At 45.6% G+C, this 24,904-nt stretch overlaps 3 protein-coding genes across 3 annotated transcripts in view; 1 reads left to right on the top strand and 2 right to left on the bottom strand.

Moving 5' to 3' along the window:
- The window catches only part of LOC133525230 (uncharacterized), a 48,929-nt gene extending 46,216 nt beyond the window's left edge, over positions 1-2,713 (bottom strand). The window contains 1 exon segment of the mRNA XM_061861519.1: positions 2,071-2,713. Coding sequence (XP_061717503.1) covers positions 2,071-2,211 — 141 coding nt within the window. The 5' untranslated portion in view covers positions 2,212-2,713.
- Positions 2,714-2,763: 50 nt separating this feature from the next.
- Positions 2,764-18,191, top strand: LOC133525194 (ADP-ribosylation factor GTPase-activating protein 3). The gene is given in 12 exon segments (XM_061861474.1): positions 2,764-2,927; positions 3,004-3,195; positions 3,528-3,659; positions 4,547-4,666; positions 5,789-5,884; positions 7,091-7,252; positions 7,254-7,327; positions 7,721-7,843; positions 9,173-9,275; positions 9,540-9,737; positions 10,272-10,406; positions 12,228-18,191. Coding segments are annotated over 12 exon segments (1,512 nt in total). The 5' UTR covers positions 2,764-2,852; the 3' UTR covers positions 12,330-18,191.
- Positions 16,480-24,860, bottom strand: LOC133525195 (tRNA:m(4)X modification enzyme TRM13 homolog). The gene is made up of 7 exons (XM_061861475.1): positions 24,603-24,860; positions 24,296-24,333; positions 23,956-24,146; positions 22,833-23,027; positions 22,012-22,644; positions 21,460-21,581; positions 16,480-18,831 (listed from the first exon to the last, which is right to left on the bottom strand). Exons 1-7 carry the CDS (start codon positions 24,753-24,755, stop codon positions 18,538-18,540), a joined length of 1,626 nt encoding a protein of 541 aa, XP_061717459.1. The 5' UTR covers positions 24,756-24,860; the 3' UTR covers positions 16,480-18,537.
- Positions 24,861-24,904: the final 44 nt, after the last annotated feature.

Here is a 24,904-nt window from a genome sequence, read left to right as displayed (position 1 = left end):
CAACTCTATTATTTTAGGTTTGCGATTTCTGCTCCCTGTACTATGAAACACAAGGGATGACATTTTTGCGACAGTTTTGTATAGATAGATTATTTATCGCTAGAAAATTACGATTTCGGGATAAAGGTCAAGTCAATGACCGCTATTGCAACCTTAAAAAATTTTTACTATAGTGGTTGGTGATGGTCAAAAGGTTCAGTTTCAAACTCAGCTTGGGAAGCTCTGAAAACTCAACCTTGCCAAAAGACCTGTTCAGAAATACAATTATAGAATTTAAATTCATCAGACCTGTTTGACCTACAGCACATCACTTGGTGTTCAGTATAATCAATTAAATTATGGGTGGCTTTGAACATAAATATAATCGAGAGTGGAAACTGTTATTGTTGGCCTGTGGTAGGTGAAACTGTCAAAATGATTTACACATTATTACTCTTGGAGCAATAAAATTGTGTTTAGTTAGTTTATTTTGTACAGCTTACTTGTTTAACTATTTATGTTGCTGGTTGTATAGTTAGTTTTTTTTTTATCATTAGAAAAAAGGACATGTATTGACATGTCTTTTGATTGAAAGCGTTTAAAAAAAACAAATATCTTTATTTCATTACTTTTTACAGCAGTTCATAGGTATAAAAAACACGTCAATACAAAGACACGTCAAAAATCGCTCACCTTCTTTCTAATGTTGATAAAAATGAACTTATAACATAGAAGCATCAAATTTCTGAAACAACTTCATTCATGATATGGATCATCAAGACCAAATAAATTATCTACAGACAGGTTAATGAATGTGGTTAACAATGTAAACAAACCAATTTTATAATTATTATCTTCCAAAATTACAAATTTGTAATGATTGTATTCACAATTATATCACCATCCCTCTTATACACCTATCTCATCCAAACTTTCAAAATAAGGATTTAATAGTGCAGGATGATAAAGTGCCATCAAGCAGTGTTAAACTGTAACTGTCTGTTACGGTAAATAGAAAAAACCCACAATATTCATAACCCTTGTCATTTATAACTGAGCATAGGACACCATTGCCTTTTTAAGGACAAATCACACCACTTGCATAGTTACACGGAAAACGTAAGAAAGTACTAAACAAGCAGCCCAAACTATTTGATTAAGTAGATCACATGGCTCTGTGTCTAGATCTAAAATATTTTTGTGTGCTTTGTCATGATAGATATTGATGCAGATGAATTATTTGAATAGTTGTACCTCTTTGCAAGTTCACACATTTACCACATTTTTCGTCCAAACAACATATATTTATGATGAGGAAATAATACACACAAGGTGGCCCTAGCAATTTTTTTTGGGTTGTCTGAGATGAGAGGGCTTCCTGTGAATGATGAAGTTAGCAAATTGTGGGCATCTTTTTCTTTTACTTCTATTATGGTGTAATTAACATGACAGAGAAAGATGCCTGTAATTTGCGAACAGTCACAGTAAGCCCTCTGAATTTAGAGAGGAAAGGGAATATCTTCAGCTAGCCACTGGCACCTGGACCTCATATCTAACCTGTTTTGGTTGATTTTAGTATTATTATAGAAACACATCCATAAAGTAATTATAACTATTAATGATGCTGTTACTTGAAACCATTTTTAAATGTAAACTAATCTACAAAAGGCCCTAAAGGAAAACATTCTTTCATTCACACTTCTTCATTTGTGAAGTTAGTAATATCTTCATTTTTGAATAGTGGCTAGATATAATTTAAGGTGAAAACGAGTATTTCTGAGCTAAACTCTTCCTATGTAATCTATAATTGTGCTGATTTATAAATCTTGTTTTGCTTTGCCCATATGAAAACACTTTCACACTTGATTGATATGTATGAATCAATTAATACCTACTGTCAGTTGCACTAATCAGCTGTTCTGTCACTAAGTCGTAAATAAACGAACAAAAGTAAATCTCTTAAGGTTAAAACTGAGAAAAAGAAGTCAAGGACGAGAAAGCGGTAGCGCTCGCATCCGACTTTCTAATCGCCAAGGTTGTAATGTAAGGTGTCGCTCGCGTGAGCGCTGGGGGCGAGGAGTCGGTACTCACACTGGGCGGAGCGGCGGGCGCCGCGGGCGCGGCGAGCTCGTCCGGCGCCTCCTCCTTGATGGCGACGCCGAGCAGCGGGCCCAGGTCCATGAGCGCCCGCTCGATGTCCTCGCCGCTCGCGTCAAAGTTTACGTTATCCATTCAAAACACTTCACTTCACCACGGATTTCACTTTAAACGCATTTTCTCTACGGCTCCATACGAGCCCGACTTTCACTAGCGCCTGGAGTTTCGCAGGCTGCAGCAATGACCGCTTAATGTGATTGCGAGATGTGGCGGATTGAGTCTTCCGGAGGAGGCGGCTTTATCCCTCAGCGATGCATACCAATAATTGTTGTTAGTCGCCCGCGCGTTTCGCTCTACCCCGTAATTACTTTCCGTGCGAAACCGATAACTTTATTGTTAAGTTTATCAACAAAATCTTTTTCAAAAAGTACATGCGTCCATTTGACTTGCGATCGCGACCATAACTACTAATAGACAAGATAGAGCGTTAATGCTAAAAAAGTATGGATTAACAATAAATATCAGAAACCGTTTCATGTTGAGTGTAGCCTAATAAGAGAGATTTTTTATATTTATTATAATAATAGAGAAAAGGTACATTAAATATATTAAATTACAATTTTAATTATGCACTAGAAACATCAAAGCGCGCGCGAGTTGAGCGGTATATTTGTGTGACGAAACAATCTTGTCTATGTAATGGAGGGGGGGATGAGCCGATCGTTCATCGTGGTGACAAGTTTGACATCTGACATTTACGTGACAACACGTCGAAAATGGCTGACTCGGGGCCAAGTAAAAGCGATATTGAAGCAGTTTTTCAAAGATTACGGGCTATACAGGCTAATAAAGTGCGTATAAATCGACAGCTAACTAGTGTGGGCATGAGTTTTTAGTGACTGTTTTGACGTGGTTTGCTTGGCGCAGGTATGTTTCGACTGCAACGCGAAGAACCCTACGTGGTCGTCGGTGACGTACGGGGTGTTCATCTGCCTGGACTGCTCCGCCGTGCACCGCAGCCTCGGCGTGCACCTCACGTTCGTGCGCTCCACGCAGCTCGACACCAACTGGACATGGAAGCAGCTGCGCAACATGCAGCTGGGCGGGAATGCCAACGCCGTATGTCATCATCTCACTTGTCTCTAACTCATAATGACTAGCTACTATATTACAAGGAAACCAAACCTGAGTGATAACATTTCGGCACACAATTACAACTCTAAAAAAGAGATATTCATGAAAGATTCATTACTTTAGTTATTGGAACAAATTACATCTGTCATGACACATACACATTAATATTATGTTTGTTTAAAGTTGGGTCATAACATTCGCCCAATTGGTTCTAAAATAATTCTTTAAAGTATCTCTGTCTAAAATGATCAAAAATGTGTGCTTCATCCACTTCACTATAGAAGTGGAACTATACACAATATTAATTTTCTCCATAGACTCAGTACTTCCGCACACACAGTCTGAACACGGAGGACGCGCGGCAGAAGTACAGCTCGCGCGTGGCCGAGATGTACCGCCAGAAGCTCAGCACCATGTCTGAGCAGGCTATGAAAACCTACGGGACCAAGGTACAATAATTATACTATGGCGATGGGCGGCAGTGTATAGTGAATGCTTGAGATTCTGTGAGGCGATGGATGCTAGGTGCTCAACTGTCCCAATTTAATTTGTTAATGTGCCATTATTGTTTTATAATTGTTAATACTTATAATTATTATTGCTGTTAGTCTAAGTTTCGTGATGCATTGGTTCAACTCTATAATATATATCTAGACAAGACATATCCAATCTATAGTGCTACTTCTAAAATAAATAAGTAATTGATATTTTGTGATATTTTAGAGATGGGTAAGTTAAAGAGTAAGTTACTTCAATGAATATTGTCTTTTATCTAATTTTCCTACAAAATAACCACCTAGCTTAAAATTTTAATAATATCTAGAACAGGGGTCACCAAATGGCGGACCATGGACCGGATCTGGACTGCTGACCTGTTTTATATAACACTAGACCTTACATATTGTTATGTTCCTGCCGTGTAAGTTGCCAAGTAAGGTTGCCAGAGCTCAATGAGGGTGCAGAGTGTTAGGGTCGGCAATGTGCATGTAACTCCTCTGGAGTTGCAGGTGTCCATAGGCTACGGAGACTGCTTACCATCAGGTGGGCTATATGCTTGTTTGCCACCGAGATAGTATTAAAAAAAAGAACCGGACCCCTACAGAAACGAATTGGTGATCCCTGGCTAGAATGACTGCTTATAATAAAAACTCTTCTAGTTCTGAGTGCTTCAAGTTAGTACTATTAAACAAGAAGATTTCTTAAATAATTTTAATGGTTTTTTTGACTTCTCATCCTTGAATTCTGTAAAATATGTTATATCTTTGTTTAAAACAAGTTTTGGTAAACAAAATCACAAAAGTGTTGAGAATAATTCTTTTGTTCATATATTTTCCAGCTTCACATAGACCCAGCGCCAACAGAGGTGAAGGAAACCAAGGAGGTAGAGTCGGATTGGTTTGCTGAGGCCACCGCCACCTCACTCAGCACTAACTCTAACCTGCATGCCGCACCGCAGGTAACACCTCTGCCCATTGACTTTAGGCAGTCCATTATTACTTTTCATTGCAATTACAGCTCAACCAAGTTTCTTTGGTTTGCTCTTTGCTATTTTTTGTGTAAATTTAGGTGATCCTGAATACTTTCTAATTTCAGGTAATTCCAAAAATCATTCATAATTTAATTCCATTCTATCATTTTAGAAGCGAATTTTTGTAATTCTGTAATTTTAGAATTTCGTATTCGGAATTATCTAACTTTGTTTGTTATATTTTTATGAGATTTTTATTACAATAGATATCATTTATAGTCAATTTATGCTGACTATAAGTAATAGATTTTTTGGTTGTCTTAATCTTATCATACAGTAATATAAATATACATGGTAATGATGTAAACCTTTGATAGTTAATAGATTTTATATATAATAAATATGTGTATTATATATAATAAGTATTTTATATATAATAATTAATGATCATTTAATAATTTAGAAAGTGTGCTGTGCTGGTCTTATCACTCATTACTAAGGTGTTAACTTAATGCCCTTATAATTACATTGAACTCCAGCTCGATAGACAAGGCTGGTGAGTCATTTGCATAACTTACATGTAATTATAGCATATTTAGTAACCAGTTTTTTCACTTGTCAATCAATTAACTAGCATTTTCTTATCTGTATATAGCAGAGCGTACTGAAGTTTTGCAATACAATGTTATTTTTCCATATGTTGTTCCATGTCCAAAACTAGATAAGGCTTTTAAATAGCAAGCTTAGGTTTTTTTGTCAATATTGTCCTAGGCGCTTGGCCTGTTTTTTTGTGCTGACCCAAAACCAAATGGGCATCGAGAGGTCCAGATTCCTCATGATATTTTCCTTCACCGTAACTTTACTGGAAAAACCCCGATTTTCAGATATGATCATGAAAATCCACTTACTTACTAAAGCTACTTAATTACTTACTAAGCGACTTACTAAGACATCTCCAGAAGATCTACAAAACTGGCAGTGCAAAATCGCAACATTTAAAAAAATTTGCTCAATCACATGGTGCAGGGCGCTATTTCGCATCAGTATGATAACCGCATAACGCTTCTATTAAACAAATTGTCATGGTAAATCTTGTATCGGCCATGACAGGTGGACAACAAACCAGAGGCGCTGAGCTCCGGACAGAGGCTGTGGGAGTCGCCCGCGCAGTCCACCGCGCGCAAACCTCAACCCAAGCGGACCACGGTCAGTATTCCTATTTATTTTAAAAACCATTGTTATGTGATTATTGCATAAAATACTTTATCTATATCAGTTGAATACATTTTTCAACAGTGATAATACTTTTTTAGCAGTTTCCCATTCTATATTCATGTAGCATATCTTAAATATTCATGTTAAATAATCGCATATCCCTGAATTCTTTGAGTGCTCGGCTTACTGACTGCTCCAAACAATAACTAAGACACAAAAAGGCAGAAGAAAAATGTGTCATGCGTTAGGGAGGGACAACATGATTTATAATCTTCAACTATCAAACATAGGTTTTGTTAGAATCTTGTATGATTATTGATTACACTTTTATGAAATTGAGTATTAAATATCCCGAGCTACTAAGCAAACTTTCTTTCAATACTCCCTACCATTCTAAAAGGTACTATCCCCCAATATCTATAAAAACTGCATCCTCCAAATATAGGCAGAATAGCTTCCTGGTTCGCGCGAGTCGTTAGCTAAATGAGTTGTCGAGGGAACTTGATATTGACATATTCAATTGTTAAGTTCCTAATGTGAGGCATAGTCTGGTTGAGCGGTGTTTTATGTGAGCTTTCATGTATACTGTGTTTTTTTCTGTTTTTTCTTTTGTTTCTTTATTATGTTTTCATTAGGCGATTAAATGCATTTTATTCATCAACTTAGTGCATTAGCGCCTTGATATGAACTTTAAAATATGCTTTATCAGCATTAACGTCTGATATACTTTACTTTATGTCCTTTTTTTCTTTCGAACTTCGAGACCTCAATTATTCTGGGTGCTAATGAACTAAGTGTTTCCGAACCTAGGGTCTATTTTAATGGCTTCTATGTATTTTCATTTGTGTTTTTATTTTTTTCGCACTTTGTACGCATGTGTGTGTGCGTCAGTGTTAGCATTACTTTTTTTTATATACTTTGTAATTACTTGTGAGTTCCTGTAATTGGCTCTCTGTATTAATCTTATTGTCCTATTGTAAGTTTAAAGCTGTTGATTCTCCTGAATATAAATAAATAAATATTAGAAATTAATGAAATTACACTACACAACAAGTCCACATTATACTGGAAAAAGTCATTTTCGACCTTTGTCTACACAAATAATATAAATGTAAACTTTAACCTGTTATTCCTGTTTGGAGAAATAAGAACGTCATTGCAATGATGAGTCAGCTAACGTATCTCGTGGGTTTACAGTTGGGAGCTCGCAAAGGCGGCCTAGGCGCCACCAAGGTCGCCGCCAACTTCGAGGACATGGAGCGCGAGGCCATGATGGCCGAGAAGCTGAAGGCCGAAGCAACGCAAGCGCAGTCCACCGCCGGCATCGAGCAAGTAGAGCAAGAAGTGGCAAGTCTGCGGGCTGGCTTACAATGCTGGAGGCAAGGCGGAGGCCGACCGGCTCGGTATTGCTGCGGCGCACAGGGGGACCTCACAGTATGTACTAACAGCAATACTCTTAACTGATTAAGGTCCCAACCTTATTCTCTAGCTTAAGCTATAATGGGTTCTTTTTATCAAAAGTGCCTGAAAGACCATTTTGAGCCTTTTGCTTTTACGAAAATTTTGTAACTTATTTTTATGGAATCCCTGATTGTGCGTGAACTGACACGCACTGATCACATTGTAAGTAGTTGAGTGTGCTTTAACCCTGTACTACACGGGCGGTAAAGAAGGTTTTCCGACCAATGTCGCCTTGCCTTACGATCTGCGTCTTGGTTTGCTGCTCAATTGTATTGAGTCACAACCAAAGGTCAGGGTGACATTGGACCGTCCGAACCTTGTTTGGTCTCCATGATATTTTACCTCATTTGTGTATTTATTTCGCAGCGGTGTATCACATTCTGCCACGTCCGACATGACGGTAATAGAACAGGAAGGAGCGCCGGCTAACAACACGCGGTCTACCCTGGATGAACTTGACGACTTCAACTCCGTCTTCACGATGATCAGGTAAATATCTGGAAAACTTCATCAGCAACGCTTGTGTGACGTCCTAGGAAAATATATCTACATAACTTCTGGTAGGCTCAGGCCAAAAACAAACCGAAATATACTAAAATTTTCAATTTTGATTTGTCTAGATGGTTGATAAATTTGTAGAATGTGACTGTGACTTTATAGCATAAGAAATTATTCATCAGGAAGCTAACAATGCAATCCCCCCTTTGCCAGCCTTTGCCTTTGCATAGTTCTGCTAGCGTGGGACTAGACGCGGACTTGTGTTTCTCCTTTACGTCATTATTGTGCCACTGATTCGCACTATACGCTATGCACCCAGCTTTGTCGTGCGTATGGCTAAGGGGTGGAACTCACTTCCTGATAATTTATTCCCAGCTCACTATAACTTGGATCCTTTGATACCACATGCTCTGACAGTGCGCCATTGTTTGTCTTCATGGATTTAACAAAATGAATTTGACGCCTATTATTTGTACTAAAATTACGTGAATAACTCGTAATAACTAATTTTATGATATCGAGTCCCACGATCACGATATGGATTATGTTAAAGTCTTTTCGAGATAGTGGTAATTTTTAACATTTGAATTCAAAAGGTGCTGGAACAATATTCCTCCACCTATTCGTCATATGAAAATCAAGCTATCTTTCAAATTTAAAAATTAAAAAAAATACCTTATGGAGAAGCAAAGTTTGGGAGTCCCTCACGGTTACCTGGTTGCTGATTACCGAATTTAATCTTCACTAATACTATTATTTTATTTGGTCTTAGTAATTCATAATGTATAAATAATGTTTTTTTTCTTATAATTACATTTGACACTACGTATTACTTAGCATGCTAATCATAATCACACTGACACTTCAATATCATAACTATGCAAGTACACACTTTCAATGGTAATTATGTCATTAGTTTTATAAACAAGGTATTTAGGTAAGTACTAACTTTGAATATTGCATATTTTACACTGTATCTCGGTTGACGTGATCTGGTCCTGGCAGAATATCAGTGCCTCTCCCATAGGGTGAAGCGTAATACTGAGCCAGAACCCTTTTGTTTTGCTGCGACGCACACAACATTTCCTATATGTATGGAATAGTATTATTTCAATGTATTTTTTTTCTTTCTCCTTCTATTTTGTATAAATGTGTATGTCTCTCGTTTGATTTTGTATTATCTGTTTTTTTTATCATCTTATTAATTGTATTTCCGGTGTCTATTGTGGCAAACAAATAAACGGATTATCTATCTATGTATCTTATCTACGAAAGTAAGATATTTGTCTGTTGGAATGCTGAAGGGTGTGGCAATTGCAGGAGCGAGCCGTACAGCGCGGCGCGCGGGCTGGACGACGCGCTGTGCAGGGCGCCGCCCGCCGCGCCCGCGTGGGAGCACGTCGAGCCCGAGCCGGCGCGCACGGTAAATACACTGGAAAAATACTGACAGCTCTATTTTATGCTCGTTTTATATCTAAACTTTCATCAATTATACACCTAAACCCTCAAGAATCACTCTATTGATAGCTGAAAACGGCATGAAAATATGTTTAGATAGACGTGGCGGGGGACTTTGTTTTATAAGGTGTAGTGATTTAATTTTTATAGATTGTTTTCGTTATCGCTTCCGGTATTGTTTTCACTGAGTTGTTCATCTGTAACATGGGCCACATAATGTCGATACCAGGTGCACAGCATGTTCTCCCCGGCGGAGGAGCGCGGGGCGGCGCCTGCCCCGGCGCCTGCAGGGCGGGCGGGCGGGGGCGGCGGCGGGGGCGGGCGCGGGCGGGGAGCGCGGCGCCCCGAGACGGCGGAGGACGACTCGGCCGTCAAGAAGTTCGGCGCCGCCAAGGCCATCAGCTCGCAGCAGTTCTTTGGGGAACAGGTACTTACACTATGAAGCTGTCGTGGAGACTGCTCCAACAGAAACCTCCCCTCCCCTCCCCTACACATAACGTAGCCCTATAATGTGGGGTGTCATTGAATTGATCTTTCAAAACGAATTATGATCATTATATCTTTGCTTTGTCGGTGGAGTAATCGCTAAATCACTTCTTTAAAACGAATGGGGGTCTTCAACAACAATTTTTTAATAAAGTAAATATTTTCGGAAATAAAGTAAAGCTCCGAAAATAAAAAAACATGCGTTTCTCCCCTCTAACTTCTAAATCGTGGGTCCATAAAATATGAAACAAATCTTGAAAGAAAACCTTAACACTTTAAAAGACTATAGCGAACATGATTGATTAAGCCGTTTTTGAATTATTATCGCAAAAAGTTTTCCCTTCGAAGTGTATAACCTAAAATAAATGTACAAAGTGAAAGGTAAGTACGGTACCATAGATTGAGAATGACCCGACATGCTCTTGGCCAATTTTTAAATCATGTATCCCATTCCCTAATACTTGTGTGTTTCTAGGACAACCGATTCGAGCGCGACGCGAACTTGTCCCGCTTTCAGGGCAGCAGCAGCATCAGCTCCGCGGAGTACTTCGGGCGGCCCGAGCGGGCGCCGCAGCCTTCCTTCGCCGTCTCGGCCCCTCAGCTCGATGAGGTAACTTTACTTCCAGGGCAGCTGCAGCATCAGCTCCGCCGAGTACTTCGGGCGGCCCGAGCGGGCGCCGCAGCCTTCCTTCGCCGTCTCGGCCCCTCAGCTCGATGAGGTAACTTTACTTCCAGGGCAGCTGCAGCATCAGCTCCGCCGAGTACTTCGGGCGGCCCGAGCGGGCGCCGCAGCCTTCCTTCGCCGTCTCGGCCCCTCAGCTCGATGAGGTAACTTTACTTCCAGGGCAGCTGCAGCATCAGCTCCGCCGAGTACTTCGGGCGGCCCGAGCGGGCGCCGCAGCCTTCCTTCGCCGTCTCGGCCCCTCAGCTCGATGAGGTAACTTTACTTCCAGGGCAGCTGCAGCATCAGCTCCGCCGAGTACTTCGGGCGGCCCGAGCGGGCGCCGCAGCCTTCCTTCGCCGTCTCGGCCCCTCAGCTCGATGAGGTAACTTTACTTCCAGGGCAGCTGCAGCATCAGCTCCGCCGAGTACTTCGGGCGGCCCGAGCGGGCGCCGCAGCCTTCCTTCGCCGTCTCGGCCCCTCAGCTCGATGAGGTAACTTTACTTCCAGGGCAGCTGCAGCATCAGCTCCGCCGAGTACTTCGGGCGGCCCGAGCGGGCGCCGCAGCCTTCCTTCGCCGTCTCGGCCCCTCAGCTCGATGAGGTAACTTTACTTCCAGGGCAGCAGCAGCATCAGCTCCGCCGAGTACTTCGGGCGGCCCGAGCGGGCGCCGCAGCCTTCCTTCGCCGTCTCGGCCCCTCAGCTCGATGAGGTAACTTTACTTCCAGGGCAGCAGCAGCATCAGCTCCGCCGAGTACTTCGGGCGGCCCGAGCGGGCGCCGCAGCCTTCCTTCGCCGTCTCGGCCCCTCAGCTCGATGAGGTAACTTTACTTCCAGGGCAGCTGCAGCATCAGCTCCGCCGAGTACTTCGGGCGGCCCGAGCGGGCGCCGCAGCCTTCCTTCGCCGTCTCGGCCCCTCAGCTCGATGAGGTAACTTTACTTCCAGGGCAGCTGCAGCATCAGCTCCGCCGAGTACTTCGGGCGGCCCGAGCGGGCGCCGCAGCCTTCCTTCGCCGTCTCGGCCCCTCAGCTCGATGAGGTAACTTTACTTCCAGGGCAGCTGCAGCATCAGCTCCGCCGAGTTCTTCGGGCGGCCCGAGCGGGCGCCGCAGCCTTCCTTCGCCGTCTCGGCCCCTCAGCTCGATGAGGTAACTTTACTTCCAGGGCAGCTGCAGCATCAGCTCCGCCGAGTACTTCGGGCGGCCCGAGCGGGCGCCGCAGCCTTCCTTCGCCGTCTCGGCCCCTCAGCTCGATGAGGTAACTTTACTTCCAGGGCAGCTGCAGCATCAGCTCCGCCGAGTACTTCGGGCGGCCCGAGCGGGCGCCGCAGCCTTCCTTCGCCGTCTCGGCCCCTCAGCTCGATGAGGTAACTTTACTTCCAGGGCAGCTGCAGCATCAGCTCCGCCGAGTTCTTCGGGCGGCCCAAGCGGGCGCCGCAGCCTTCCTTCGCCGTCTCGGCTGCTCAGCTCGATGACGTAACATTCCATATTGCTGCAACATTTATAGTTATGAGCTCCTTTTACTTCTCTACTTATAAGTGTTTAAATTTGTCAGTAAGAACAATCTTTATATTTAGAATTGAACTTCATAGTTTGGTTCATTCCTCTAAGAAAAGGAAAAGTGGAAATGATTGGTCAAGTAGATGTTTCCCTCCATTTTCTTAGTTTTGTGTCCCATATTGCAGTTTTCCATTGTTAAGACTGGAATTTTATTTGTTGGGCCGATATCGCGGCGGTGAGAATAAGTGATCAAAATGTGTGTTATACGCAGGTTCGCGAGTCCGTGCGCGCCGGCGTGACGCGCGTGGCGGGGCGCCTGTCGTCGCTGGCCAACGGCGTCGTGTCCTCCATCCAGGAGCGCTACGGCTACTGATACGTGACGCGCGTGGCGGGGCGCCTGTCGTCGCTGGCCAACGGCGTCGTGTCCTCCATCCAGGAGCGCTACGGCTACTGATACGTGACGCGCGTGGCGGGGCGCCTGTCGTCGCTGGCCAACGGCGTCGTGTCCTCCATCCAGGAGCGCTACGGCTACTGATACGTGACGCGCGTGGCGGGGCGCCTGTCGTCGCTGGCCAACGGCGTCGTGTCCTCCATCCAGGAGCGCTACGGCTACTGATACGTGACGCGCGTGGCGGGGCGCCTGTCGTCGCTGGCCAACGGCGTCGTGTCCTCCATCCAGGAGCGCTACGGCTACTGATACGTGACGCGCGTGGCGGGGCGCCTGTCGTCGCTGGCCAACGGCGTCGTGTCCTCCATCCAGGAGCGCTACGGCTACTGATACGTGACGCGCGTGGCGGGGCGCCTGTCGTCGCTGGCCAACGGCGTCGTGTCCTCCATCCAGGAGCGCTACGGCTACTGATACGTGACGCGCGTGGCGGGGCGCCTGTCGTCGCTGGCCAACGGCGTCGTGTCCTCCATCCAGGAGCGCTACGGCTACTGATACGTGACGCGCGTGGCGGGGCGCCTGTCGTCGCTGGCCAACGGCGTCGTGTCCTCCATCCAGGAGCGCTACGGCTACTGATACGTGACGCGCGTGGCGGGGCGCCTGTCGTCGCTGGCCAACGGCGTCGTGTCCTCCATCCAGGAGCGCTACGGCTACTGATACGTGACGCGCGTGGCGGGGCGCCTGTCGTCGCTGGCCAACGGCGTCGTGTCCTCCATCCAGGAGCGCTACGGCTACTGATACGTGACGCGCGTGGCGGGGCGCCTGTCGTCGCTGGCCAACGGCGTCGTGTCCTCCATCCAGGAGCGCTACGGCTACTGATACGTGACGCGCGTGGCGGGGCGCCTGTCGTCGCTGGCCAACGGCGTCGTGTCCTCCATCCAGGAGCGCTACGGCTACTGATACGTGACGCGCGTGGCGGGGCGCCTGTCGTCGCTGGCCAACGGCGTCGTGTCCTCCATCCAGGAGCGCTACGGCTACTGATACGTGACGCGCGTGGCGGGGCGCCTGTCGTCGCTGGCCAACGGCGTCGTGTCCTCCATCCAGGAGCGCTACGGCTACTGATACGTGACGCGCGTGGCGGGGCGCCTGTCGTCGCTGGCCAACGGCGTCGTGTCCTCCATCCAGGAGCGCTACGGCTACTGATACGTGACGCGCGTGGCGGGGCGCCTGTCGTCGCTGGCCAACGGCGTCGTGTCCTCCATCCAGGAGCGCTACGGCTACTGATACGGCCTCCCCCCTCCCCCTCCCCCGCCGGAGTAACCTTACTGTTGCTGGCTTACTGATATTCTACCGACGAGATACGCTTTCGAAGGGTGCGGTAAATAAACTCCATAACATATGCTGCGAGTAGCGAGAGTTTAAGCTGTAGTTCGTTTTTTAGCATCAGAATAAAGTTAAACAATCTTGACGTATTGAAAATTATTGAAAAATGCTTGTTAAAGGTGTATTTATATTACTTATGAATGCATAAAAGTGTAAATAATCGTTTATGATCTATAATTTTTACATATTTACTATTTTTCAAGTGTTAATTAAGTGTTTAATTAAAGTACACGTCGAGAATGTTTACCTTCTTTGAAATGCTAAAAAACGAACTATAGAGTCCGTCTAATTTAACTTTGCACCGATTTTAACAAACGAAGTGAGGCGGTGTCATTATAAACGTCTTCATTTTAATTTAACATGAATGATAGCAGCCACACTTTGTGATTGTAAATGCAGATGCGGAGTTAAGTTGGTTCTACTCTAACTCTACACCAAAGTGTGACCCCGCCAGTTGTTATTGTGGATCAATTACATAATAGAGTACTAAAATGTTGATATGAATCACAATTCTAAGAAAAATTGTACTACATGGTATGGAGGTATATATTTCTTGTCTTTGACATTAACACTCGTTACTTTGTTACCCTCTAACATTTTGTATCCACGCAAGTGATACATATATTTAGGATAAAGATTCCTCGTCTGTTGAATGATATTTAGAGCGTTTCCACATGCAATCAGTTATAAATCTGAAACTTGTCAGATTCGAAACGAATGCAGTGTATAGACGCTCTTAGTGAGAGTTCGTATCGATTTATTCGATGCCAGTTAGTAAATATTGACTGTAAGTTTGTTTATAATGACCGGGAACCATTACAATATACTATACCTATCATAGTATAAGTTGCAGATTGTTCTGTCATTTTTACTAACAAATCTTTAAACCCGTTTTTATACGTTTTGTCTAACATAACGAAGATTAGGAGCCATATATTGGCCAAGCACAAAAATACTTAAACTCCTAAGGAAGTGCAAAACATTGTAATCGCAAAATTAACAGCTCTAATCTACGCCTTTATGGGGCCGCGGTCTCAAAACGACCACTCTATGACGCTATCTTTTTGTATTTTTTTCTTGTACTGAATTTTCAGGATTGACGATAAGGCTTGAATTGAGGATGTTTTCAATGTTGCCCGTTAAAGGGCTAGATGGCGCTGTAGAACGCCATAGGGACCGTGCGCGTTGGAGGGTCTGCCATCTTGTGGCCTGAATCGGAACAATAAACATGTGAATTTACACGTCACGTGTTTTGTTGTGCATGGTAGGTTCTGCCATCTCGTGGGCTACATCGGAACAATAAACATCACATTTACGCCTCGCGCCAAAAATCTGACGGCTCCTGTGGTGCCTCCTACAGTTCATGCACGCTCCCTATATGATTTGTGGCAAGCGCACGTTAACGCTTGCCAACCTAGCGCCATCTGCTTCCAGTTGTCTGTTACAGTATTTTGCTCTACTTTACGCATGTTAGTATTTTGTGTATGGTATGATGGGGCAATATAACCGAATATTACAATAATATGATTGTTGTAAATGTGAATATTATGATATTAAATACAGTGGTATTCGACGGATGATATCGAAGCGTTTGCTAAACGTTCTGGCTCCACAACACTATACTATTGCCAAGTAGGTGGTACTCTATAGGCTAGGCTACCCAATATATCTGAATAAACATCCTTAAGCCATGGCCTTGAAGTCGTGTTCAGATATTATTTGCACTATACACGCTTAGGAAATTATGAAAAAACTCGTTAATCATCCGTCGGCTACCAACGAAAAATCACGAATCGCTCTGTAAATATTGTAATATAACGTTTTGTATATCATATGTGTCAGTCCGACTCTAACCAGAGACACAGTCGAGTAGAAATATGTATATATCCCAAATGTAAACTGCAACCTGTATTGTGAAATTGACAACTTTTTTGAGAACACAGCTTGTGTATAAAAAATATCAATCAAACGTATGACCTATTTACTGTTAAGTGTGCTCAAAATACCAGTTCTGGTTGGTGACTTCCATGTGGTTCACGTAAGGTGCTTGCATTTTTCATCACACTTGCTTGTAAAGGGTGTTGCTCCACACAAACATAGAGGGAGTAATATTTTTTTAAATCGAGGCTGTAAGTTCTTTTAAAATTCTCATGCATTTAATTTAACCAATGTAATAAATAAATAACCTATTAACATTATCAAAGTTCAAGTAATTTAAGCTTTCAAAAATATTTGACACTATTTTTAAATGTGGCTGTATGCCGAATGTCCTTTGCCTTCATTGTCAGAAATGACCAAAATGGCAACATGATTTTTATTGTAAGCAATTGTATTTTTATTTTGTTAAAGATAACATTTCCTCGCAAGTGTGATGAAAAACATATTTAAAACAAAGGATAAACATATTACTTCATGTTGCAGATGTAATTTATATCAAATATTTTGTGTTAGTCTGTGGTGATAACTGTACCATAGTCCACGCTGTTCGCCGACCTTTCATAAGCCCTGTCACAACGACATAAGGTGTATATTCAGTTAACTTTGTTGTTAGCTGGTCGCCGCCGGGCATTATTGTTTCATTGTTTGTTGCATTCCTTGATGTTAAACGCACAATCTATTATGTGAGTGTGGATAAGAAAACGGCAGAAATTGCTACGCGAACTTTACTTAAAACAACTTACAAATAACTACTTTGTCAAAAGGGCTTGTACTGCCAATAATATCAGGCACAGCAAAGCGTGTTTTTTTTGACACTATCTATTTATAATAAACATTTTATCTATCTATTTATAATCATAAAAGCGTGTCATATTTGTGTTTCGTTGCGCAATATATTATTGCGGGTGACTGTACTGGACATACTTTCACTTCGCGTTGCTAATTCTGCCGCCGACTGTACATTAACGTCCACTCTACACGACACAGCTTGATCCTTGTTAACCCTTGGAATGCGTCAAGAACGTTTATAACCTTCATGCGTTCAAATAAGGTTTATATTGGCTCGCTCACGCTCAGAATCTTGGCGTGTGAGAGATGTTTTTGTATAAGAGTTATGACTTATGGCGTTCAGAGAGTTACCAGTCAAGTTGTTTCGTGGGGAGGGGCGTATAAATTAGCTTTATATTTATTTTAACGCAATCATTTGGTGATAGGAGGCGCGTCACGTCCACAGCTGGAGTAGACATTTGATGTCATTAAGATATAATCCAAACACAATTATTTGCCTATATTTCTTCTGTACACTTATTTTGCAGGGATATCCCTTACAAACCATATTTTTTTCATACGATGAGAGATTTCAAATGTTGACATATTATTGACTGCATCAGGTGTGAGCGAGACGAGCTATAGCTGTACGTTAGCATAGTTGTATTGTACGCATTTAGTTCACCGTCATTATTCCCCGTCGCTCCCGCTATCAACTCTACCCCCATATCCGTAAAGTTCAAAGTCGATTGTCGGGAGCTAATGGCGGCGTTGTTTTGAACTCTGTTAACTGAATTTGGACCTTACTGTACAAGCATAAGGTCTAATGCTCAGTTAATAGTGTTAGTATATGTATTAATAAGTAGTTTATATGGATGGTGAAGTGCAATGAGAGTAGTTTCGGTAGTCGATGCGCCTCGCGTTCTCGTGACTTTATTGTTTGTGAACCTTATTGTGAAGACATTAAGGTTTACTATTGGTCACTTAGCACGTGTACCATCGTCCAATGTCTGACGATTTGTACACGATGGCCAGTGAACTGTTGAAATTAATACTTACTTTTTTCTATAGTCGTCAACATGCTTTTGGTGCCTGTAATGGCTCGTCTACGCGATGGGCCATCATAGTGGCACTAAGATGGGCCAGCGTGTGTGGGGCGCAGTGCTGTCGGATGGATATGGCGCGGCGGGATGGCCATTTAGTGGGCTAGAGATTACGTAGCTACACGTGACCCATTCCTGAACTATATCGTAAAGTTGCGTTTCAATCATCGCAAGGCCATCTCGCTAGTTCAGTGGGCCATCGTGTAGAGGAGCCATAAGCGTCATACTTAAGTTAACCCTTGATATGTGTGTGGTGGTCAAACATCGCGGGTTCTAACCTCTGTGGTGCTGTTGAGAGCTGTAAACATATGCTAAAAGCTGACTACGATTCCGTCAGGGCCTTTATCAAACACACACAAGAGGTTAATGGAATTATAGCTAGCATAATCCTAACTTACTGTTTCATTTTAATACATTTGTATAGAATTAAGGTAGTTTTGACTTGCTCGAACCGTTATAAGATTTATAAGTTAGTTTTTAGACATTAGTAGAGGCGCGAGGCGGTCGGGCAATCTCTTCCAGCGCGACGCGATACGCGAGGAGTAATTGTTAGGCATTTCCTTGAGCAGTTATTAACGATTGTGTAAAATAATGATAATCATAGTTTTGTTTTTAGAAAATGATTATTGATATAAATATACAAAATTATATTTGCAAATGAGTTTTTATTTCATTTACCTTACAATTTCTAGCCTAGCCTAGCTTTTTATAAATAGTACCTAATGGGAAAACAATAAAACACTTATATCTTCGATTTCATCTAAATGAAATATTTTTCTTAGAACTTAATATTGCAACAATTCAATCTCACAAATACAAAAATAATCATGATATATTTGGATGAAACTAATAGAAATGAGAACGTTCCGGCACCATGAAAAAAGTAACTTTAATTCATAAAAATATAAGGTGCATTCGCTACGAGGGCAGGAACGCCACCTATAGCATGCGCATTATCGGGATTTCGTCAAATAATTACATATAAATGTACAATGTGGGGAGTGTCACCGCCTGACGGCGACGATGGCGACGTTCTCGAGCGACACGTCCCTCGGCACGTAGTGACGCAGCGCGGCGTGGAACCCCCGCGCGCGCAGCCACAGCACGCGGCCCCAGTCCAGCAGCGCCTTGGCGCGGCGCCCCGTCTCCTCCCTCTCCTGCCGCCTCCCAGCCGCCTGTCTCTGCGTCTCCTGCGCCTCCTGCAGGCGCCGCCGCGAGCGGCTGCGTCCGTCGCCGCAGGTCGCCCATGATACGATGCCGAGCATTATGTTGAATTCTTCGGCGCTTATGCCTAGTTCCTGAAAGGTAAGTAATATTCAGTTTTGACACAATACATAACAGTACTACTGTACAGAAATGACCCCACCTACAGAACCGAAGTTTGATAGCGATTCAGGCACGAATCGTGCTCTCCCTTTCTAATATATGGCACTATCCTTTTCGGCCATTTGGGGTTGTCAAAATTCAAATCGTTATTTTATCTGTGGTTATAAACGCAAAGGGACGTCAAGTTGTGCCGACCCTAATAATTTCTCGGGGCAATGCTGAATCGAACGGGGCCGAGAATGCCCGAAAGGGTCCGAGTGTCGCCCCACTGGTTTTGATGTCAAGTTATAAAGAAGTAACAGGGAATCAGGAAGTTAACGTAAATATTTAACTCCTTAATACTATTTTGTACGATCGATGACATAGCTAAAATTGAGCCAAAGTATATAACTACATATAATATTACTAGTACATAAGTACCTATGTAGGATCCAGTTAAGCGAACAGCAAAGCGTCACGAGCGATGATTACAGGGTATACATATCGTGTTAGATTAATGAGTAAAAGTAGTAGTAAACTCTTCATTGATTAAAATACATATTAAAAGTAACATACAATGAGTAAGAAGAACAAAGGCGAACATATCCCTTTTAAGGATCTCTTCCAGTTATCCTTTGAGTAGATGAGAGTGTAATGAGGCGTTACCTGGAGCTCCTGGTGGGCGACGTAGAGCGGCCGCTCGGCGCGGTGGTGGCAGCACGTGGCCAGCAGCAGGCCGCGGCTCCTCGGGGCCACGCCGGGAGCCGCCATGAGGCGTTACCTGGAGCTCCTGGTGGGCGACGTAGAGCGGCCGCTCGGCGCGGTGGTGGCAGCACGTGGCCAGCAGCAGGCCGCGGCTCCTCGGGGCCACGCCGGGAGCCGCCATGAGGCGTTACCTGGAGCTCCTGGTGGGCGACGTAGAGCGGCCGCTCGGCGCGGTGGTGGCAGCACGTGGCCAGCAGCAGGCCGCGGCTCCTCGGGGCCACGCCGGGAGCCGCCATGAGGCGTTACCTGGAGCTCCTGGTGGGCGACGTAGAGCGGCCGCTCGGCGCGGTGGTGGCAGCACGTGGCCAGCAGCAGGCCGCGGCTCCTCGGGGCCACGCCGGGAGCCGCCATGAGGCGTTACCTGGAGCTCCTGGTGGGCGACGTAGAGCGGCCGCTCGGCGCGGTGGTGGCAGCACGTGGCCAGCAGCAGGCCGCGGCTCCTCGGGGCCACGCCGGGAGCCGCCATGAGGCGTTACCTGGAGCTCCTGGTGGGCGACGTAGAGCGGCCGCTCGGCGCGGTGGTGGCAGCACGTGGCCAGCAGCAGGCCGCGGCTCCTCGGGGCCACGCCGGGAGCCGCCATGAGGCGTTACCTGGAGCTCCTGGTGGGCGACGTAGAGCGGCCGCTCGGCGCGGTGGTGGCAGCACGTGGCCAGCAGCAGGCCGCGGCTCCTCGGGGCCACGCCGGGAGCCGCCATGAGGCGTTACCTGGAGCTCCTGGTGGGCGACGTAGAGCGGCCGCTCGGCGCGGTGGTGGCAGCACGTGGCCAGCAGCAGGCCGCGGCTCCTCGGGGCCACGCCGGGAGCCGCCATGAGGCGTTACCTGGAGCTCCTGGTGGGCGACGTAGAGCGGCCGCTCGGCGCGGTGGTGGCAGCACGTGGCCAGCAGCAGGCCGCGGCTCCTCGGGGCCACGCCGGGAGCCGCCATGAGGCGTTACCTGGAGCTCCTGGTGGGCGACGTAGAGCGGCCGCTCGGCGCGGTGGTGGCAGCACGTGGCCAGCAGCAGGCCGCGGCTCCTCGGGGCCACGCCGGGAGCCGCCATGAGGCGTTACCTGGAGCTCCTGGTGGGCGACGTAGAGCGGCCGCTCGGCGCGGTGGTGGCAGCACGTGGCCAGCAGCAGGCCGCGGCTCCTCGGGGCCACGCCGGGAGCCGCCATGAGGCGTTACCTGGAGCTCCTGGTGGGCGACGTAGAGCGGCCGCTCGGCGCGGTGGTGGCAGCACGTGGCCAGCAGCAGGCCGCGGCTCCTCGGGGCCACGCCGGGAGCCGCCATGAGGCGTTACCTGGAGCTCCTGGTGGGCGACGTAGAGCGGCCGCTCGGCGCGGTGGTGGCAGCACGTGGCCAGCAGCAGGCCGCGGCTCCTCGGGGCCACGCCGGGAGCCGCCATGAGGCGTTACCTGGAGCTCCTGGTGGGCGACGTAGAGCGGCCGCTCGGCGCGGTGGTGGCAGCACGTGGCCAGCAGCAGGCCGCGGCTCCTCGGGGCCACGCCGGGAGCCGCCATGAGGCGTTACCTGGAGCTCCTGGTGGGCGACGTAGAGCGGCCGCTCGGCGCGGTGGTGGCAGCACGTGGCCAGCAGCAGGCCGCGGCTCCTCGGGGCCACGCCGGGAGCCGCCATGAGGCGTTACCTGGAGCTCCTGGTGGGCGACGTAGAGCGGCCGCTCGGCGCGGTGGTGGCAGCACGTGGCCAGCAGCAGGCCGCGGCTCCTCGGGGCCACGCCGGGAGCCGCCATGAGGCGTTACCTGGAGCTCCTGGTGGGCGACGTAGAGCGGCCGCTCGGCGCGGTGGTGGCAGCACGTGGCCAGCAGCAGGCCGCGGCTCCTCGGGGCCACGCCGGGAGCCGCCATGAGGCGTTACCTGGAGCTCCTGGTGGGCGACGTAGAGCGGCCGCTCGGCGCGGTGGTGGCAGCACGTGGCCAGCAGCAGGCCGCGGCTCTTTGAGGCCACGCCGGGTGCCGCCATGCAGCGCAACGCGTAATCTGTTACATTTATTTATTTATTGATCGTATACACATCAGCTGATACGTATTTACCTTGGCTGGCCCGCGTGCCGTATCCGACTCGCGTGCCAGCCAAGTTCCATACAATCTAACCCGCAAAATGGAAGCGGAGGCCGGGCTAAGCCTCTTGGATCAACAAGTTTGGAAACTTCTGAGCTTGAATAACGATTCGAGGATTATACAGAATTATGAAAAATCGATATTCGTTGGTGTACATATTATACGCGCAATTCCTCGTTCTTGTTTTGTGATAATATTTTTCTACAGTTTGGAATTTATATGAACAGAACCTAGCCAATTACCATCTACAGGTTAGGAGTTCTGAAAATCATTTGTAAGCCTTATTGTAACTAAATAACGTGTAACTTAATCCAGAAATGTTTCTCTGTCAGTAGTTGATGCAACTTACCGGTAGCCACCCCACAGAGATGCTTGGCCAGCCCCACCACGGCCTCGCTCTCCATCACGACGGGCACCGCCTCCAGCGCCAGGTGCGCCAAATCCGCGCGAATCCGCACCGCCACTTCACTCTCCTTATTTTTATCTGTCTCTTCATTCCCGACTTTTGAGTTAGCTGTTATATGATCATTAGTTTCTGTAGTTGATATTCCATCCTCCCCATCTTTTGAGTTACATATTACATTACAATTTTCACTGTTTGTTAATATTTTGTCCCTATTAAATATATTATTAAGTGTCTCTCCATTACCACTGTCTTTTGAGTTAGTTAAATTTTCAGTAGATTCTGAACTTGATATATTATCACTCTTCAATATTTTGTCAGGTGTACTTAATTTTTTAGCATCTGTTTTATCAATTTCCTTGAGTTGGTTGTCCTCCAGACCGATTTTGCCTTGCTGATCTTGAAGATCAACATTACTGACTCTACTTTCCGTAGCATTATCACTCGGAGCTGTGTGTGTGGGAGGAGCAGACCGAAGCTTGTTGTCTCGCTTGTGCCTGAGCGGGGCGCGGTCCACGGCAAGTACCCGGCTGCCGGTGTTTGCGCACCATGCGTGTGCTGCGTAGTAGGACAGCTGGCCTGTAATAAATAAATGAAACAAATATTTGAATATAATTAAGTAGACAAGTAAAATATATAGAAAAACATCCATAACTCGGGAGCAAATATTAGTGACCTATAATAATTTCGTTTTACCTATTTATTGTGCATGCTCTTGCAGCTAGATAAAACAGCAGGTGATAAAGAAACGTAGGTCAGTTGCTCACCCTTGCCGGCTCCTAGCTCCACATAACAGGCCCGCGACGTTGCCAGGCCGGCGCGCTCGGCGGCCCACAGCAGCGCGGACACCTGCCGCAGGTGCCGCCGGGAGCTCTCCGCGCGGGCCTCCTCGCTGAACTCGGGCAGCACTGCGCGGTGGATCGGCTGTGGGGGCTGCGCTGTGATGCGGCCTTCCACATGTTCTATTAAGGAGATGTTTAACATTAATAAGCAGGTCCACACACAGCGAGCATACGCGTGAGGCAATTTCCTCACGCACAAACCAGCCAGCTCGCGGCTCGCGCGTTTTCCTCGCCTGAGCGCGCCGCTTCGCTCTGTGTGGACCTGCCTAGTGTCTATTTTGCTTGACAGAGCTGATGTACATAGACAGAACAAATGTACATAGTTTCTAATATACAAGGAGAATGTACGGATCATGAACCGCAACACAACTAATATTTGTTTCATTGAAATTCAAATAGCAAACTACTACAGACCATAGAGTAAACCATAGATTAAGTCATGGGTAAAAAAACATATAACCCCATTTGGTATTTGAGCACAACAAAGTTAATAAGCAAATATGCAGTTGTAACAAGTGATATTTACTTATTTTTTAGTATTATTGGTGTGATGCTGAGGTGTAGAATTATTTAAGGGTTTGACATCTGATCAATTATCGTGAACCAACTCTTTTCCAAGCCCCACTAGAAGGATTTCTTAAACTATCAAAATATATTGCAAATAGTTACAATTTGGTGATTCATATAAAGAGGAGTTACATTTAGCAAAAGTCCAATTTAATTTCAACCTTAAAACTGATTGTTAAGGTTGAAATTCTATTGATATGTGTGTGGTCCATAAATCATACATGTCTGGAAAAGGGTCAAAGGTTTGAAAGTTTAAGAATACATTTTAGTTGCCATTTGATGAACTTAAAACCATAAGATTTCTGAATAAAAATTTTATGATTTAAAGTTATCTATAGTATCAAGAGATAGAAATTGGATGATATTTTCTACAACTTGACAAGGGAAATGGAATTTTGATTTGTCAAAATTAAAATTAAATGCAGTAGAAAAATACATATTTGACTGTGGCTAGAAATAACCTACATATTACAATACTTACTAACATACAAATGGTTGACTTTATCAATGACATTAGCAAGTGCATCCTTAGGGTATGAACTGAGGGGCAGCCTGGGGCAGGTGTCCACTGCCTCCGGAGCATTGATGTTGTGCACGATGTAGGCTGGCTGCTCCGTGCGCCGCGCGTTGCAGATCGCCAGGTGCTTCAGTAGCTTGCTGGCATAGCAGGTGCTGGTAATGGAATACTAACAGTAAGTAATATGGTGGTGAACAGAAAATGCAAAAGTTTAACAAACTTAAGTTTGTGTTAAAATAAAACTTGCAAAGTAATTTAAATAAGAATAAAGTTAAAAATCATTGAGGTGTAGAATGTAACTTACTGCTTAGGATCATTTGGACAGGGTATTCTCTTGTCCGCCTGAAAAATAAAGGTTACTTTTGAAAACTTTGATTATAAATTGTAACTGATATAAGTGACTTGCTAGTCAAATTATCATAGCAATAATAATAAAGAAAAACATTATGGGTAGAATTATAACCATATGGAAAAGCCTGAAGTTGATTTCCGTTGATAAATCCTTCACGCAAAAACGTTACTATAAGTCCGTCAGTCAATACAATAGTGAGCACAATTTATTAGTTATACAATGGACGGGTTGAAGATTACGAGATGATGACGTGACTGACCTGGTCAGCTTCAGCGTTAGGCTGCGGCTGGTGTTCGCCGCAGTACCTGCGCCCCGGCTTCACGGTCATGCGGCACAGCCGCTTCTTGCGCTGCACGAAGAACTGGCACTGCGGCGTCGTGGCTGCAGCGGGAGTTTTCTCTTCACCAGACATGGTAAACCACTTTGATTACAAAAATCACAAAGTTTCTCAGGTTATTCGGATTATGTTTTTGACAGTTATGATAAGGTTGAGGATAATTTGAGAATTTTCAGAGCATGGTAAAAAATAGTGCAATTTGCATTTTCGTTTATTTAGGGAGG

This window comes from Cydia pomonella, chromosome 14 (assembly GCF_033807575.1).
Source record: "Cydia pomonella isolate Wapato2018A chromosome 14, ilCydPomo1, whole genome shotgun sequence".
Lineage (NCBI taxonomy): Eukaryota > Metazoa > Arthropoda > Insecta > Lepidoptera > Tortricidae > Cydia > Cydia pomonella.
This window is presented reverse-complemented; position numbering and strand designations above follow the sequence as displayed.